Source organism: Tauraco erythrolophus, chromosome 8 (assembly GCF_009769465.1).
Source record: "Tauraco erythrolophus isolate bTauEry1 chromosome 8, bTauEry1.pri, whole genome shotgun sequence".
Lineage (NCBI taxonomy): Eukaryota > Metazoa > Chordata > Aves > Musophagiformes > Musophagidae > Tauraco > Tauraco erythrolophus.
The window spans coordinates 26,508,898-26,524,033 of NC_141472.1; the positions used below are offsets into that span (position 1 = coordinate 26,508,898).

The following is a 15,136-nucleotide window of genomic DNA, read 5'->3' on the forward strand; positions in this document are numbered from 1 at the left end:
TCTGAGTTGGTCCTGGAAGAAGTACTGCCATGGAGTATATAGCTGGGCAAGTGGCACTGGCTGGATGTGAGTTGGCTCTGCACAGAACTGACTGTGGTGTCTCTGCTGTCTCTGCTTCTGCCACATCTCTCTGCAGGATTAATCCACAGTGTAGATTCATTGTGCAGAAATAATTAAGAGTTGACTGTACAGCACACCCTATTTCAAGCACATGCAGTATTAGCTGGAACAATCAATGAACGTGTTAACTGCGAGCAAGCCAAATTTCCCCACTTTATAAGTGATGCATATCTCACCCCTTGCAGAAGCTATCTGCCCCTTCTACCTTCCCAAGAACAGCCATCCTTTCCTGGGTGAACTTGAGACAATTTCTCACACTTTTAATGTACAGTTTGCTCAGCTCGGGACAGCTGATGGAGCCAATTTGCTCCAGGTTTCTATTTTGAACTTTGCTGCTATTATACTGTCTATCAATTTACGGTAACAAGTAGCAGACACAGCCAGAAGCAAATCCTCACTCGCTGGTGCCTGCAGAAGCACATAGGCAGATATTTCTTCCCTGAAGGCTTGTAAAGATGGGCCAGCTGAGAAAGAGAACACGATGCTGGGACTGAGAGGCAGGGACATGAAGTGTTTTGCCTGAGATCACACAGAGAGGCTGTGGCAGAGCCAGAAACTGAACCGCAGCATCCTGAGTCCCTGTTGCAAGCACTCTGCCTCCCCACCCCTGTGTGCAAAGCCAGTAAGAGGGCTGGTCCTGGGACCACATCACTCTCCCACGTGCGCTCCTAAAATCCCATGGAAAATTAACACATGATCCAGATGAGGACATCTGGGCAGCCGCCACAGAGCTGTGGATATGAACAGCATCACTCTCAAGGTGAAACACAAAGCCATCTTTTAACTATGAGTTAGCACCATCTGCCAAGGAAGGACCACCTGTACGAGGTGGGAGCGAGACTCCAGTGCCTGCGTGGTCCCCAGGACAGCTCAGAATGTCAGCTCACTGCAGGGAATGGATGAGTACGGAAACAGGTGCAGAGAACAGAAAGACACTCTTTGCTCTCGAGACTCCTATTCGCTCCTTCCCTGCTTTTCCCACTCTTGCTTCCTTCCTCTTTCCCTCCTTCCAGGCACCCCGGCCAGCCTGCCATTAGCTAGTTTCACAGCCACCCTCAAGCTGTGACACAGGGACTAGATTATTTCTTCCTCCAGGCATCAGGCTACGGTGCAGAGCCAAGAACCCGATACCCACTGCTGCTGTCGGATCCACAGCTCGGCTCAAATTCCAGCAAACAGATAGCAGCAGCACACTGTCACCTTGTGCCACAGATGGAAGGGGAAATGTCCTTACACACCCCTCGGAGCAGGTGCCTTTTCTCTGGCCACGGCACAGACCACATCTTGATAAGCATAAACAGCAAAACACAGCTGCCTCCGGAGCTGCTCAAGCAAGACAAACAGGGAAGCACTTCAGCACCACGACACAGATCTGTACAAGGACCTTGGACAGACACACAGACACCAGGCAGCTCCTCCGGGGTCCCCAGGCACGCGGTGAGACAGACCATACCTCCTCTAGCCTGGGAGACCAACCTGACACAGAAAGGGTGCAGACAGCAAGCACAGGGTGGGGGATACGCACTTTAGCTGGGGAACTCTGATCTACAGCTGCACCCGTGGGGTCACTGCTCCGGTACTTACAGGTGGGCTCCCCACCTGGGTAGCCCAGGTGGTTTCTGATGGCCTCCCATAAATCATAGTCTTCAAAATTGAAGGCAAATTCATCAAAGTCTTCATAGCCGAGTGAGTTGCGAACGCAGGTGCTTACGGCCACCTCCGGGCTGCTGCACCCTTCCAATTCCTTCGCTGCCGCCTCTCTCTCTCTCGGGGCTGTCATTCTGTCCTTGCGAAGGTCAGGGGTCAGGCGCCATGAGTCACCCCCCTTCAGAGGAGGGGCCGGGGTGGCCAGGCTGACTTGCGGAAAGCAAGCTGCCGCCGGGGGGCTTCACCGCAGCCCTGGGGCCAGCCCCGCTGCCTCGCTCCCCTCCTCGCCGGGCATGGAGGTGCCGGCTGCAGCAGCCCCTGGGTACTGATGAGGTGCTGGGAAGGCTGGCTGCACCCGAGGATGCTTCTGTGGGGGGCTGCCCCTCCAGCTCCTTGGGAGCAAGATCCACACTCTGCCACAGGGGTCTCGTATCAGCTGCCCAGGGACGCGGTGATGCCCATGGCCCGGGGACAGGCAGGCTGTGCAGGCAGCACCGCTTCTCTCCCTCGCTCCCCTCCGGTGTCTCCCTCCCTCTCCAGCCTGCAGAGCAACCTATTGAATTCTCCATGTCCTCAGGCCCGGAGCGTGCATTTCCATGACGTCTCTTCTGTCTGCCCTGGCGCAGCACACAGGGCAGTCTCCCTGCCAGGCGCTCCGGAGGGGGCAGACGCCTCTCTACCAGGACAGCAGAGGAGAGGGAAGGCTCCTCACCTCAGGTTTTCTGCGATGCCAGAGCTGGCGTGTCGCACAGAGGGCTGATCACTGGGAAAGTGTGTCAGGAGAGGAGAGAGCTAGGTCTCAGGGAAATGCAGGGAGCCCCGAACCGGAGAGGGCAGCGGGGTAGGTGGTGGAGCAAGTGTCTGTGGGGTGGGTGCAAGTAGAGGTGCTGGAAACACGGGGACTGGTGCTGCGGACACTGCAAAGCCGACAGAGAGGAGCCAGGGCTGGAAAAGCAGGGGCTGGGGGACAGAGAGGTCAGGACCAAGTCCTCTGGGCAGGCTGAAGACCCTGCCTGGAGCTGCCAGGGGAGAGGGCAAAGTAGGGAGAAGCAGGGACGCGCACGCTAGTGGCGTAGGCAGTGTAACAAAGCCTCACTTTTCATGCCGTCCAAGTCAGCAGATGCCAGCATCTGGGCCTCGGCCTCGTCCGTGGGGACGCGCTGGTATGCTGCGCTCTCCAGCGTGGTCATGCTGCCGATGCACATCCTCTCCTTCAAGTCGTAGGTAACCCGTTGTCCGCTCGCCACCTGGCCCCAGGGCTTGCGCTTCTCCCACCCACGAGACAGACGATCCCGAGGCCCGGGGAGGCTGTAGGAAGCAAAAGGACCAATGGCAGCGAACGAGGTGCATGAGGATGGGCACTAGTCCCTCTCGGGGGCTGAGGTGCCTCGGCCAAGCCCTGACCAACAAGTCCTTGAGAAGGAGGAGGGCCAGGAGTCAACTGTCCCAACACCTAAAAGTTGTCCCTTCTACACCTCCTTTCCCCCACCACAGAGTGGCATCAGCTGGAGGTCAGTGTTGGGAGCCCACCTCTGAGTCCATGGCCTCGTGGTCCCCTGACTCGGCCGAGTCTCCTGGGGCTTCCCAGCCTGCAGGTCAGCACGACAGCGCGAGCTGGCTGGGAGAGAGAGGACTCCATGTGTGCAGCCCAGTGCCCCCAAACCCGCACCCCAGGGATCCCACAGACCCAAGGAGGTCACAGGAGTCCCAGGGAGTGACTGTGTCAGTGGGGAGCAGCCGTGCTGCTTGCAGCCACTCTCCCTCCAGGCCCCATGTCCCCTCTGGCTCAGCAGGAGAGTTCGGGCTGGGCACAGCTGCTGCTCCCGGGGACAGGGTCTGTGCAGCAACCCTGAGCTGGGGAGAGTGGCAGGCAGCTCAGCACACATTCCCCTACCTGCGGAGGGAGGCAGGGCCCTTGTCCTGCAGCAGGTCGGCGAAGCGCGGCATGGGGGACAGGATGCCACACTCCTCCTCCACGTGAAACTGTGCGGGGGCCAGAGCGCTGCCGGACTCCTCCTCATCACTGCCGATGGTGAACTGCAGAGAAAACAGTCCTGAGAGCAAGAGCCGGGGCAGGCAACCTTCAACCCAGTCCCTGACATGCAGATCCTCCCCATGTCCCCACCTCCTGTAATGGGCCACACCGACTTCCCCCACGTGCCTCATACACTGGGACTGGCCATATTAAGCCTCTCCATATCCTATACACCCTAAGAACAGCCACACTGATCTTCCCCCATGTATCTTACAGTCCAAAACAGTCATGCACATCCTCCCCAGTATCTACCTTGGGCAATGGCTTATCTGTCACCATCCTCCAGCATCTGTCTCTGCTAGGTAGGCACAAACCCACTCTTCCCACAATATTCCACAGACACAACCTCTTCCCCCTTCACAACACGTTCTGGCACCCTCCCGGCATTGACTCTCCCTCCACTTCCCCCCAGGCTCCAAGCCCTGTCCAGGTAGGGATGCCCTAGCCTTGCCTTTGGTTTGCTTGGGGGCTCCAGCTTAGGGGATGTGTCCTTCCCACGAGCTTCGCCCTCAGACTCTGCAGAGATCTCTTTCTCCTGGGCCTCCTCTGCCTCGGACTCTCCTTCTTCCTCTTCTTCTTCTTCCTCTTCTTCCTCGTCCTCTCCCCCCTCCTCGTCCTCTTCCTGGATGGTGGGGGTCACCTCTGAGGGGGGTACTGAGGTTTTCTTCTTTTTCCTCCTCCTTTTTTTCCTTCTGCTGGCACGGGGGGGCCTCTTTTGGAACTTGAGGGCAGAAGGGAGGTGAGTGGAAAGGGGATGATGGATGTGGTGCGAGGTTTGGCGGTGGACTGAGAGAGAAAAAGAGAGTCAGGGGCAGGAAGAGGCTGGGAGGAACCTGCCAGGCGCCCCTCCAGGAAACAGCATGGTCTGGAGATCAAGGGCCAGGAAGGGCAAGGAGAGCCACCAGCCCGCAGGGACATAGCAAAGCTTTTTCAGTGATGCGGCAAGCTGTGTCCAGCCTGGGGTGGCTGGGGAGGCAGCCCCCACGCAGAGCCAAACCAGCCCAAGGAAGCTCCACTGCCCTGGGGAAGGCAGGACCCCTCTCCCAGTGCTGACAAAAGCCATTTCCATGGCTATATAGAGCTGTGGTGGCCTGCCAGAGGCACCATACCCTTCCTAAGTATGGGGAAATGTTTCTCTCGTTCTCAAACAAGCATGATTCGGGCCCTTTACAAACACTTCTTTCCTGCCTAGTGTTACTTTGAGTTAAATAGATACACCTTATTTATCTCCAGGTTTTGACAGAAAGTCCCTCCTGCATACCCACAGGAACCACAGACCAAGCCTTTTAGTGCAGATGCAACCGAAGTCCACATCTCAGGTACTGTGAGGGCTTGTGCCTACCGGCCTCTGAAATGCAGGTTCAATTAGGAGGCTGCCTTTTAAAAACCAGGGTAAAAAACAGGGCAGGAGGACTTCTCTTTAAACTAATCTACAAAGAGAAATTCATACAGGCTTGACCTGAGTGTCGTGGGAATTACAGAGTGAGAAGAAATTAATGGTATTTCTGAGCCTTCACTCAAAAACAATGATAATGCACCATGTAGGGAACAGGGCAAGCTCAGCATCTCCCTGCAAGAGAGAGGAAAGCCTTTTCTGCCAGGTCTATTGCAGGCACAAAGTCTCCCATCCATGGTCTGCAGGATGCACAGACCTGGGGCTGCACCCGGAGCAGCTGAAAACACGGGGGCACCAGCCGCTTCGCAAGGGGGCTTTGCTCAGCAGCTCTTCCTGAGGAATTGTTTCCAGTCTGTTTTGATTTGGTTCCTTCCCAGCTTTCCTGTGACATGGCAGCAAAATCTGTTTATAGTGAAAACTACCTTCAAAGGACGTTTTCAATGGAAGCTGTAACCTTCTCCCTGGGAGAGCCAGGCAGGTTCATTGTTCTCCTGTCATGTTTCCTTTCCTTTGGTTTCTCAAGTCTTTTCTCCCTTGTTTCCCCCCTTGGGAACCGCAGGGATATTTCACACACCCCCCTGGTTCAGCAGGAGAGGCTTGTGACGAGATTAGAGGAGATTGGGAATGGTCAGACATCTGCAAATTGGAAAGAGTTTGGGCTCTTTATCAACTTTTTCCTCCAAAGTGTTCTCTAGTTCTTTGATTTAACTAGATGTACCCTATTTCACTGACAGGTTTTGGCAGAAAGGCCCTCTTGCCCCGCTGTCGTGCTCCCGTAGCACTGCTCTGCACGCCATGGGTAGGTCAGGCATGAATTTTGAATGTCAGAAGAAGCAAAGAAAGCCTCAACTGTACACACATTGCTCGTTCTACAGCACAAAGCTGCTGGTGAGGACACAGCCCATCTTGCCCTTCTGGCTTGTTCACATCAGCCCAAGGTGGAAACGTTTGCATTTTGGATCAGAAGGAAGCCAAAGCCTCAGGCTGCAGGGAAGGGCAGTGATGGCAAGTGGCTGATCTGGCACAGAAGAGAGGAGCACTGCTCTTCACTCCTGCACTCAGCACCCCTCATGTCAGCTGATCACATCTCCACTGGGGTGGCCTGGAGGTGGGAAAAACATACCTCTCCCAAACACAAAAGGCTTCATGCCTCCCTGTTCTTCCTCCCTGTTCTCCCACAACTCCTGCGTACCCAGCCCCTGCCCTCCTTACCTTTCTTGCTCTGCCTGTCTGTATGGAAAGCTATTGCCCAACCAGTGTCCAAGATGTTTGATTACATTTCTCAGTGAACTTGATACAAGAGATATGAAAAAGTAATTTGGATAGTGACCCCAGAAGGAAGAGCCTACACGTTAGGAATTCCTAGCTTTGAATGGGCAGGAAGCATTTCTAAACCCAGAGAGCATTCAACTCTGTGGGCTGGTATGTTATCTTTCGAAGTCTAATGACCTAACCAGATCTTCCAGCTTTATGAATATGAACTGCATAAAACTGCTGATAACCAGGGCTGACGTAGTCCTAGATAACAGGGATACATTAGGAGCTCAGAGGAAAACAAGCTTGATTCTGAGAAAGAAAGACTCTCCTATTAAGAAAAAAAAAAAAACCAAACCCAAACAGTACAAATCTCTAGTCAGATTTCCGAAGAAGCTTCTGCCATGCATGCTCAAGCAGATCATCCGTGTCCTCCAAGCCAACCCACACACCTGTGCACACAAGCAGAGCTTCTGAGCAGGTAAGTCCTACCAGGGCAGGACAGGTATTCAACCCACAGCAAAGCTATTAGCCCCTTGTAGCCGTGTGCGCGAGTGACTGTGTGCTCAGGTGGAAAGTTGTTTGAATGGAGCCTCTGCAGAGAAATGACACAAGCAGAAAGTAGCAGCTGGGGTGCACTATGGTGATAGACTGTTACCAGCAAACTTTTACAACAGCCATTGGAAATGAGAGGCCAAGCAGAAAACAGCCTGGTGATGTACTTGGAACATAATGTTCCCGAGGTTGTATCCCATCAAAGCTAAGCTGGAAAACAAGCAGTACCTGACTGGAGAGCCAGAGAACAGGAAACTCTCCCAACCATTGCTACTTGTCCACAACACAAGCAGGCAACTGGCCAGGGGCCTCTTCTCCCTGCCCTTCACTGCTGTTACTACAAGCTAACACGACCCATCTACACCAGGCAATAGCTTGTGGCCATTCTTGTGGGCACACTCTCGTTTTACAGCCAAAGTGAGTTTGGGCAGACTGGTGGCCTTCACCATGGAAGGGCAGTTAGAGGAATAAATATGCTGATCAGAGGAGTTCAGGTGATGTAGCTACAGCGTTTTAAATTCACACCCCATTTTTATTTTGCAGTCCATCCTTTGAGCAGATAAGCCTGACGATTTCACGGTTGCTATTTAGAAATACACAGGCATGTCTGACTGGAGCCATCTGCTTTCAGACTGGGGAGGACAGCCTGGCTTCTGGCCATGTTTGGATGTTTCTTTGCAGTCATATGGAAGAAAAATAGTTTCAAACTGGAAATTTCAACATGGGGGAAGCAGCTGCGGAGGTCTCCAATGCTGGGTGAGGAGGTGAGCAAATGCCCCGGGCTGAGCTATGCTGCGGTGTGGGCTGGGCAGCAGCTATGCCTGCGGGGACAGGGAAAACAGGGAACAGACTAAGAAGAGGCCGTGGGCACTGGTGCTAAACTGGGTGTACATAGCACTTTGGGAACACTCTGAAAGGAGGAAGCGAATAGCAGGCTAACACAATCTGCGGGGTCCCAGCACCAGGCTGCAGAACACGTGGGGCTGAGCGGGGGCTGGCGGCCAGGGTGGAAGTGGGTACAACGGTTCAAACCTACATACATTCAAAATCTCTCTCACTGTAGCTGCGTCTTTGCTTCTCCAGATCGCTCGACGCTGACTTGCTTATCAGGTCCCCAAATCTCTCGATTGACAAAGTCTTATCCAAGTCCTCATCGTCCTCGGCACCAGGAGAGGCTTTCTCTGCGCGATCTCTACCCTGCACAGAAATCGCCAGACAAGAATCAAACACTGCAGACCCCTACAGCCCTCCGGATCCTCATGCCCTGTGAACAGTGCTGGGCTTGCTGAGGAGCAGCAGGCTCCCCATGACAGGGCTGGGGCATAGTTTCTCACTTAGAAGCACAGGTTTGCTCAAAACCAGGGCCCAGAACAGCTCAGAAGCCTCCACGCCGCGCTCTGCAGACACCTCAGCGGTCCTCCACACCTCCCCTGAGTGGCAGGTATCAAGGGACTATGTCAGTGCCTGCCTTTCCTACCACTGGAGATGGCATAGCTTTTGTTTATGTAGAATTTCTCTCCTCATATCTAACTGCTGCCTTCTGGCCTTCCCTTTGCCCAGTCTGCCATCCCTCCCTTTCTTCGATCTCCTCCATATTTCCTCCTGGGAAACAGCATCCCAGCTCTGCTGAGCTGCCCCTGGGTCAGTGACCACCCTGTGCCTTCCCACCTCCCCTCCGCCCTCCTAGGGGACCCCATTCTCCCTGGCATGCCTTCTTCAGGCTTTTCTGCCTCTTTTCCTCCTGTTCCAGGCTATAGGTGCTTCTCTGCCTTTTGTTGGTGGAGACGCTCCAAGAAGAGCATCGCCAGGTGACTCCTGTCCTTTCTGCCTCCCAAGCAGCTGCAGCTGGTAAAATTTTCCGTCAATACAGCCGAAATGCCAGTGCGGAGCTGTTGTGGACTCCCGTGTTTCCATGGAAACAGAAGGAGGCCCAACTGTGACAAATCTGTCTGTGCTGGGCGGAAAGAGGGAGCAAGGCGGCTTTAGCCAAGTCGTGCCTCTCTCCGCACTCTCCAGCTGTTCCCAGCTGTGCCCCAGCAAAGCCGCTGGAGCTCCTACCCTGCCACAGCAAGGCCGGGTGTTGGGAGAGCGGCTTTGTGTCTGTGGGTGAGACTGCTTCCCCTCTCACCCTACCATGGGTGTCCCAAGCCCAGAAGAAATGGGGAGAGTCTCACTGCAAGCTGCCCAGCTCCTCCTGTTGCTTGCCTACCCCACCCAACAGCACGTGAAGGCACAGGGACCCCACAGAGCAACCTCTGGCCTTTTCTGGACCACAGTTTGGTATCTGCACAGATATGGGCTTATGGGCAGCCTTGGGGCACCCTTCGCACAGACCTGTCCCCGGTGAATGCAGGCCGTGTGTCCTACTGCAGCAGGCTGCCAGGACATGGGTCCCATGCTCAGCCTGGCAGGAGCACGGTCCCCAGGGAAGAGACGGCCCCGCTGCTGCTGGATTCCCACCTCACCTGCTGCAGGTCGATGAAGACATCTCCTACGGGAGGGGACTCTCCAGCTGCCATTTTGGTTCAGGACCTAAGGGCCTGGGCAAAATATCAACCCTTCTCTTTCACCGGCAGGCACCCAGCAAACCTGGAGAGTGGCATAACCTGTGGAGAGAGGGCAGGACAAGGGAATGTCGAGGGAGACTGCTGGCCACTGCCCTGAGCACCCTGGCTCCTAGCCCAGAGAGGTCACTTCACCGGCCCTTGGGGAACCTTCCCAGCATCACTAGGACAGGGCTGTCCTCCAGCACACCGCAGCCAGAGGGTGAGAACGGCCCAGCCCACGCTGCTTTGTGCACCGGCTCCAAGAGACCAAGGGCAGGTGGGATCCTATCCTCCTCTGAACAACCTGTTGCTCGGAGCGGGCAGGGGCTGACCGAGATAGCAGCTCCTGCATGGGCTGTGTGAGAGAAGGAAAGGTTTCCTGCTCAGCCACCTGTCCACCGGCAAAGCTGGGGCGTGACTGACCGCTGTGGAAGGACAAAGTTGGAGAGACCGGGTGCTGGGAGGGCATGGCAGGAGTGGGCAGTGGAGTGGTCCTGTGCCACCTAGCTTTAACTAGGCAGAACCCACAATGGCCAGGAGGAACCTCAGAGAGATCTATTCAGGCCAGAGAGAGACGGCACAAGGACAAACAGTTCAGCATTCAAACACCAAACACAAAGCAACAGGTTACAGGGGAAGAGGCCAACCTTCAGGCTGCAGATCTGTGCCCTGCCTGCACCACCGTGGCCAAGGGACACAGAAGACCCCACAGGCAGCCCGAGGGAGCACTCTGGTCAATATGCAACTGCAAGTGAAGAAGACAATGAGGTGTCATGGTTGACAAGGAGTGGGATGCAGACTAACACAGAAACAGCTGTAGTCATATCACCTACAGCAACAGCGCAGACTGAGCTCAGCATGGGCTGCACTCCAGCAAGAATTCAAGATGGCACAGAGATTGGCACTGGGAAGATATCGACCTCTCAAATCTCATCCGAACTCACAGGGAGAAGGAGAGAAGATGTAAGCACATGCACAGTGCTTTGGACAGAGGGATAAGCAAAGTGTTCTCATCTCACAGCACTAGAAAAGAGACATTCGTTAAAACTGCAATGGTAGAATACAAATGAATTCAAAACTGGCAAAAGAAAACATTTTTTTCAGTGATGTCATTGAGGAGGAAGAAATTGCAAAGTCAAAGGATAGCTTGGCCATCTCTCTGGGTAACAAGTTGTCATATTTATGACAAAGAAAATTAAGTTAAACGTGTTTCAGAACAAGCCATTCTCCAGCTATGAAAGCTTTGGAAGAAGTATTACAGGTTATATCCCAGTGATCTGCTGAGGGGTTTCTTACTATCTCATCTGAAGTGTCTAGTATGGGCCACTGTTCAAGACAGGTCACTAAAACTGATGGTCTAAAGGTGACACCAGTAAGACCACTTCATCATCCCTCCTCTGCCTGTAAAGATATCCAGAAGTTGCTACTACAGTCTCTGCTTACTCAGTCTACCTGAAGAACCTACTCAAACCAAAAAGTTAGCTTAGTCAAACGAAAAATCTGTAAGGCAAGTTTTTGAGGAGCTAATCTGACCCCTGATGAAGCATAGTCCTTTGGTCCACCCTCCTAATCATCAGGATCAAGGCAAAACTTAATGGAAGAAACTCCTCAAAGACACCTCATTGGACTCGTCAGCCATTGAATCCCTTCATGAGACCTGACCAGCTCAAGAGAAATATGCTGCCAAGACAGACATCTAAAAAGAAAATGCAGAGTCCAAGTGATAAGGAAGAGGACAGAAAAGAATGAAAACACCCAATCCACTCTGTAGATCTTAAGCTTCACACTCTGTTTTCCAAGAAAGATAGAGCAAAAGCGTTCTGAGAGAGGCAGCAGAAAAAGGAGAAAGGTCTGGAAATCATCTGTAAGTAGAGACGGAGCTGCCTTTTAGTAGGAGACATGATAGAGAAAAGAGTAATACATGGCTTTTATTTCCTTTTGCATTAACTCAAGATGAGAGTATCATTCCATGAGAGCAAACAGCAGCACATTTGAAACTGAAGGCAGGGAATGCTTTATACCAGTGCGAGCTGGCGGGGGAATCCGGCTTTGCAGGCCGGCAGGGCCACGGCATCCCGACTGTTAAAGAAAGGACTGGGTATTTGTAAGGAACATCACATCCACATCCACAGCCACAGACTGCGGGAAAAACATGTCGCAAGCACTACTACTTCAGGGAGTAAAACAATGACAGGGCTTTGGACGGCAGCTCCTGTAGTGGCAGAATCCCTAAAAACTAACAAAACAGCAAAGGTAATTTAACCAAAAAAAAAAAAAAGCTAATGCTCAGCTCCACCTCTGTGCCACTAATGTGCCTTGTGGGGCCTCCAAAGGAAACTGCAAACTATCAGCAACGTTGCGAAACAATGTGCTTTGTTTCAGGTCAAGCTCAGGTTTGTCGGGAGCTAGGCAGGGGCTCGCAGGGGTGCTCATCCGTGGGGTGGGAGGAAACCCTCGGCCGGGAGAACTGCTGGATGCAATGAACTGTGCTGGCTCCAGCTCCGCAAGATGTTACACTGAGTTTGAAACCACAGCCTGACTAAGTGAAGTTAAAAGGGAGGGAAAATCAGCACTTAGTCTTTCTTTACCCACGGAAGCAGTGCATTCCGAAATATGCTGAAAATATGTCACTCTAATGACGCTGCCGAACAGCTAAAAGCAAGACAGTTGTACTAGCAGGAGGGAGCCCTTGGGACTTGCTTTGAAATTTCAGAGGGACTGCGAGGTGCCCACGGGGTTTCCATCAATCCCCCTCTCATCGCCCTGTGAAAGCAGGATGTGATGCGTGGGCTTTCCGAGACGGCAGGGCAGAGCTAGTGGAGGGGTCTGACCCTTTGGGGCTGAGGGACGGGCAAGGACGGAAGGCATGTTCTCTGATCCTAACCCTACCGGCTCTCCTGCCGTCTGGAGAAGGGAGAGCCTATGGCCTGGGAGCACTGGTGCTCCCTTTCAGTGCATTAATTGATGGCTGGCCACTAGAGGCCACTTGCCCCTTACTCTGCAACCTCTGGGAGAAAGGCTGGATGGACACCTACTCGCATCTGGCCCGACTTTTCTATTACCCACAACAGACAGAGTTCAGAGAAGAGCAACAAAAAATTGCCAGTAGGCCAGAGGGATTGATTTGTAAGGAAAGGTTAGGAGCTAAATTTATCTAGCGCAATATGGGATGACTAAGATGGGGAGGGGACAAGCCAGCAGTCTGGAAAGATCTCAAGGGTGTAAAACACGACTACGGATTTTTTATTTTTTTTTTCAGACGGTCCTGTACAAAGAGATTTAGAAATGGGTTAAAATTTAAAAGAGAAACTTAAAATGAGTATCAGGGAGAATTCTGCTAATGAGCATCGTGCCGAAGCACCCAGCCTGCTGGCATCACTACCTGGGCTGCCATAAGAAGAACACAAGACAAAAGAGGAAATAGACAAAAAAACAAACACAGTAAAGAAAACTGAATGAATGATACCTTCATCCTACTGTATCTCCTGGTTGTCAGGAGTATGTGATTCAGCATTCCCGCTAGAAGTAATTTTCAGTAATAGGAGGGAGCGTCATGCCAGCAGGCCAGATTCGAAAGGAGGCCAGAAAAATCCACAGCCTGCCGACCTGCACGCACTCGCACCTCCTTGCTCTCTCCACAAGCACATCAGCAAACAGAACTGGCTCACTTAAATCACCATACCTCGTACCCACCAGCTAGGCTAAATGAACGCTGGAGGAAAGCGGGCAGGCATGCCCCTGCCATGCTGGCAGCTATGGCATCTCCCACATGTTGCTAATAGAGACTACAGTGGGGCTTCCCCTGACCCCCAAAGGCTGCTTCACAGTGCCAGCGCAGGAGCTTTCCTGTTTTGCTGAGCAAAACGCATCTGGCACGTCTTTGAGGGGCAGAGGCAAGCAGTTCACGCTGCCCCTTTGCAATGAAGATGAGAGCTGGGAGGGCTACAGCTGGCTGCCCCAGCTCCGGGGGCGAGGGGCTGCATGGAGACAGCCATCAGGCCCCGCATCCATCTCCTCAGCTCTTCCCTAATCCCCTGGCCACAGGGCTGAGAATAATTTAGCCACGGAATGTCTAGACAAGGAGTGGATGTTAAGATAGGGATAAAGCCACAGGGGCAAAGCTGGTTTGGGGATAGAGGACAAGAAGAGACTCTGGCTGATAGATACAGATGAGAAGAGCTCATAAAGGAGAAGGATTAGAGGCCTGGGAAGATTTTCCTGGGAAGACATACTGATGAGCCTGTCCACGGAGGAGAGGAACAGGAGGGGTGCTGCAGCATACACCGAAGCATTTGGATGCTGCTGTGACAGTCACAGCTTGCTCAAAGACGAAAGAAATGGGAGGGGGCTGCTCAGCCCCTGCTTCTCCCCTGCCACAGCGAAGGAACACACACACCAGAATGAAAAGGCAACACATAGGACAGCAAACATGCAAAGTTTTCAGGCATGAAGGGTTTAACCTGTGGATCTCTCTGCCACATGGCTACGCTGAAACTAAGAATACATAAGTATTTTATAAGGCTTAAGTATTTCAATGAATCCTATACCCTACTGAACTAGCTGGGATAAGCCACCATAGCCATCCACTTCTGAAGCACCTGCTCCGTTCCCTGACTCTCCCTTCAGAGGCCCTTCACAGAGGTACCAGACGGGATGGAGCTCGCACGGCCGACAGACACATACACGAATACATGGGAACAAAACCCACTCCGGAACGAAGTACCAGCACCAGACAGCGACAGGAAACACCCCTCCACTGGACGTACGGACAGACACACGTACAGCCGGGGGAGCGAAGGGATGCAGGCAGGGACCGGGGATGCACTGCACCACGCACCGTGCCGTGCCGCGCCGTGCAACCCGTGCGGCGCGGGGCGCGGGACCACACCGCGTCGTGCAGCACCCAGCACCGGCAGCTGCACCGTGCCCGGGACCGCGCTGCGCGCCGCGCGATCCACCATGCCCCATGCCATGCACCGCCCTGCACCATGCCATGCCATGCCATGCCGCGCACCATGCAGCGCTCTGCACCGCGCCGCGCCGCGCACGGTGCAGCACCCTGCGCCGCGCCGTGCCGCGCACCGCGCAGCACCGGAGCGCCCCGTGCACGCCGCGCCTTGCACAAGCGGCCGCGGGGGGCGGCCGGGCAGGCTGCCTGAGCTCTGCGGGACAGCGGCACCCGCCACGCGTGCCCGCGGGCCGCCGCAGCCGGGGCAGCGGAGGGGCAAGAGCCAGGACCCGCCCCCGCCCCCCCGTAGCCCCCGCCCGGCCCGTACCTCGCACCGCCGGAGAGGCAGAGCCGCCCGCCGCCGCGCCGCGCCCCGGCCCCGCCACCGCGCTCCGCCCGACACGTGCCGCGCCGCGCCAGCGGCGGGCGGCGCTGCGGCCCCGGTCTCGGTCTCTCGCCGCCCCTGCGCAGGGCGCGGCGCGGGGCCGCTTACCCGCTTACCGGGACCCTCCCCGGCCGGCCCCGCTTACCGGTGGAGCTGCGGGGCGGCGGCGTGGGGCGCTCCCCCGGCAGCGCGGGGCGGCGGCGGCGGCGGGGCGGGGGCCGGGGGGCGCGGGCCCCGCCGGGCGGGAGGG

The 15,136-nt window shown here is 54.7% G+C and overlaps 1 protein-coding gene across 2 annotated transcripts in view; it reads right to left on the minus strand.

Moving 5' to 3' along the window:
- The window catches only part of SLC4A3 (solute carrier family 4 member 3), a 29,339-nt gene extending 19,813 nt beyond the window's left edge, over nucleotides 1-9,526 (minus strand). For both annotated transcript variants that reach the window (XM_009987266.2, XM_086615644.1), the window contains exons 1-5: nucleotides 9,473-9,526; nucleotides 8,048-8,204; nucleotides 4,254-4,588; nucleotides 3,662-3,804; nucleotides 2,864-3,075 (exon numbers count right to left, since the gene is read on the minus strand). In XM_009987266.2, the coding sequence (XP_009985568.2) occupies nucleotides 2,864-3,075; nucleotides 3,662-3,804; nucleotides 4,254-4,588; nucleotides 8,048-8,204; nucleotides 9,473-9,526 (901 nt within the window). The remainder of the gene's footprint in view (nucleotides 1-2,863; nucleotides 3,076-3,661; nucleotides 3,805-4,253; nucleotides 4,589-8,047; nucleotides 8,205-9,472) is intronic.
- Between the last annotated feature and the right edge of the window lie 5,610 nt (nucleotides 9,527-15,136).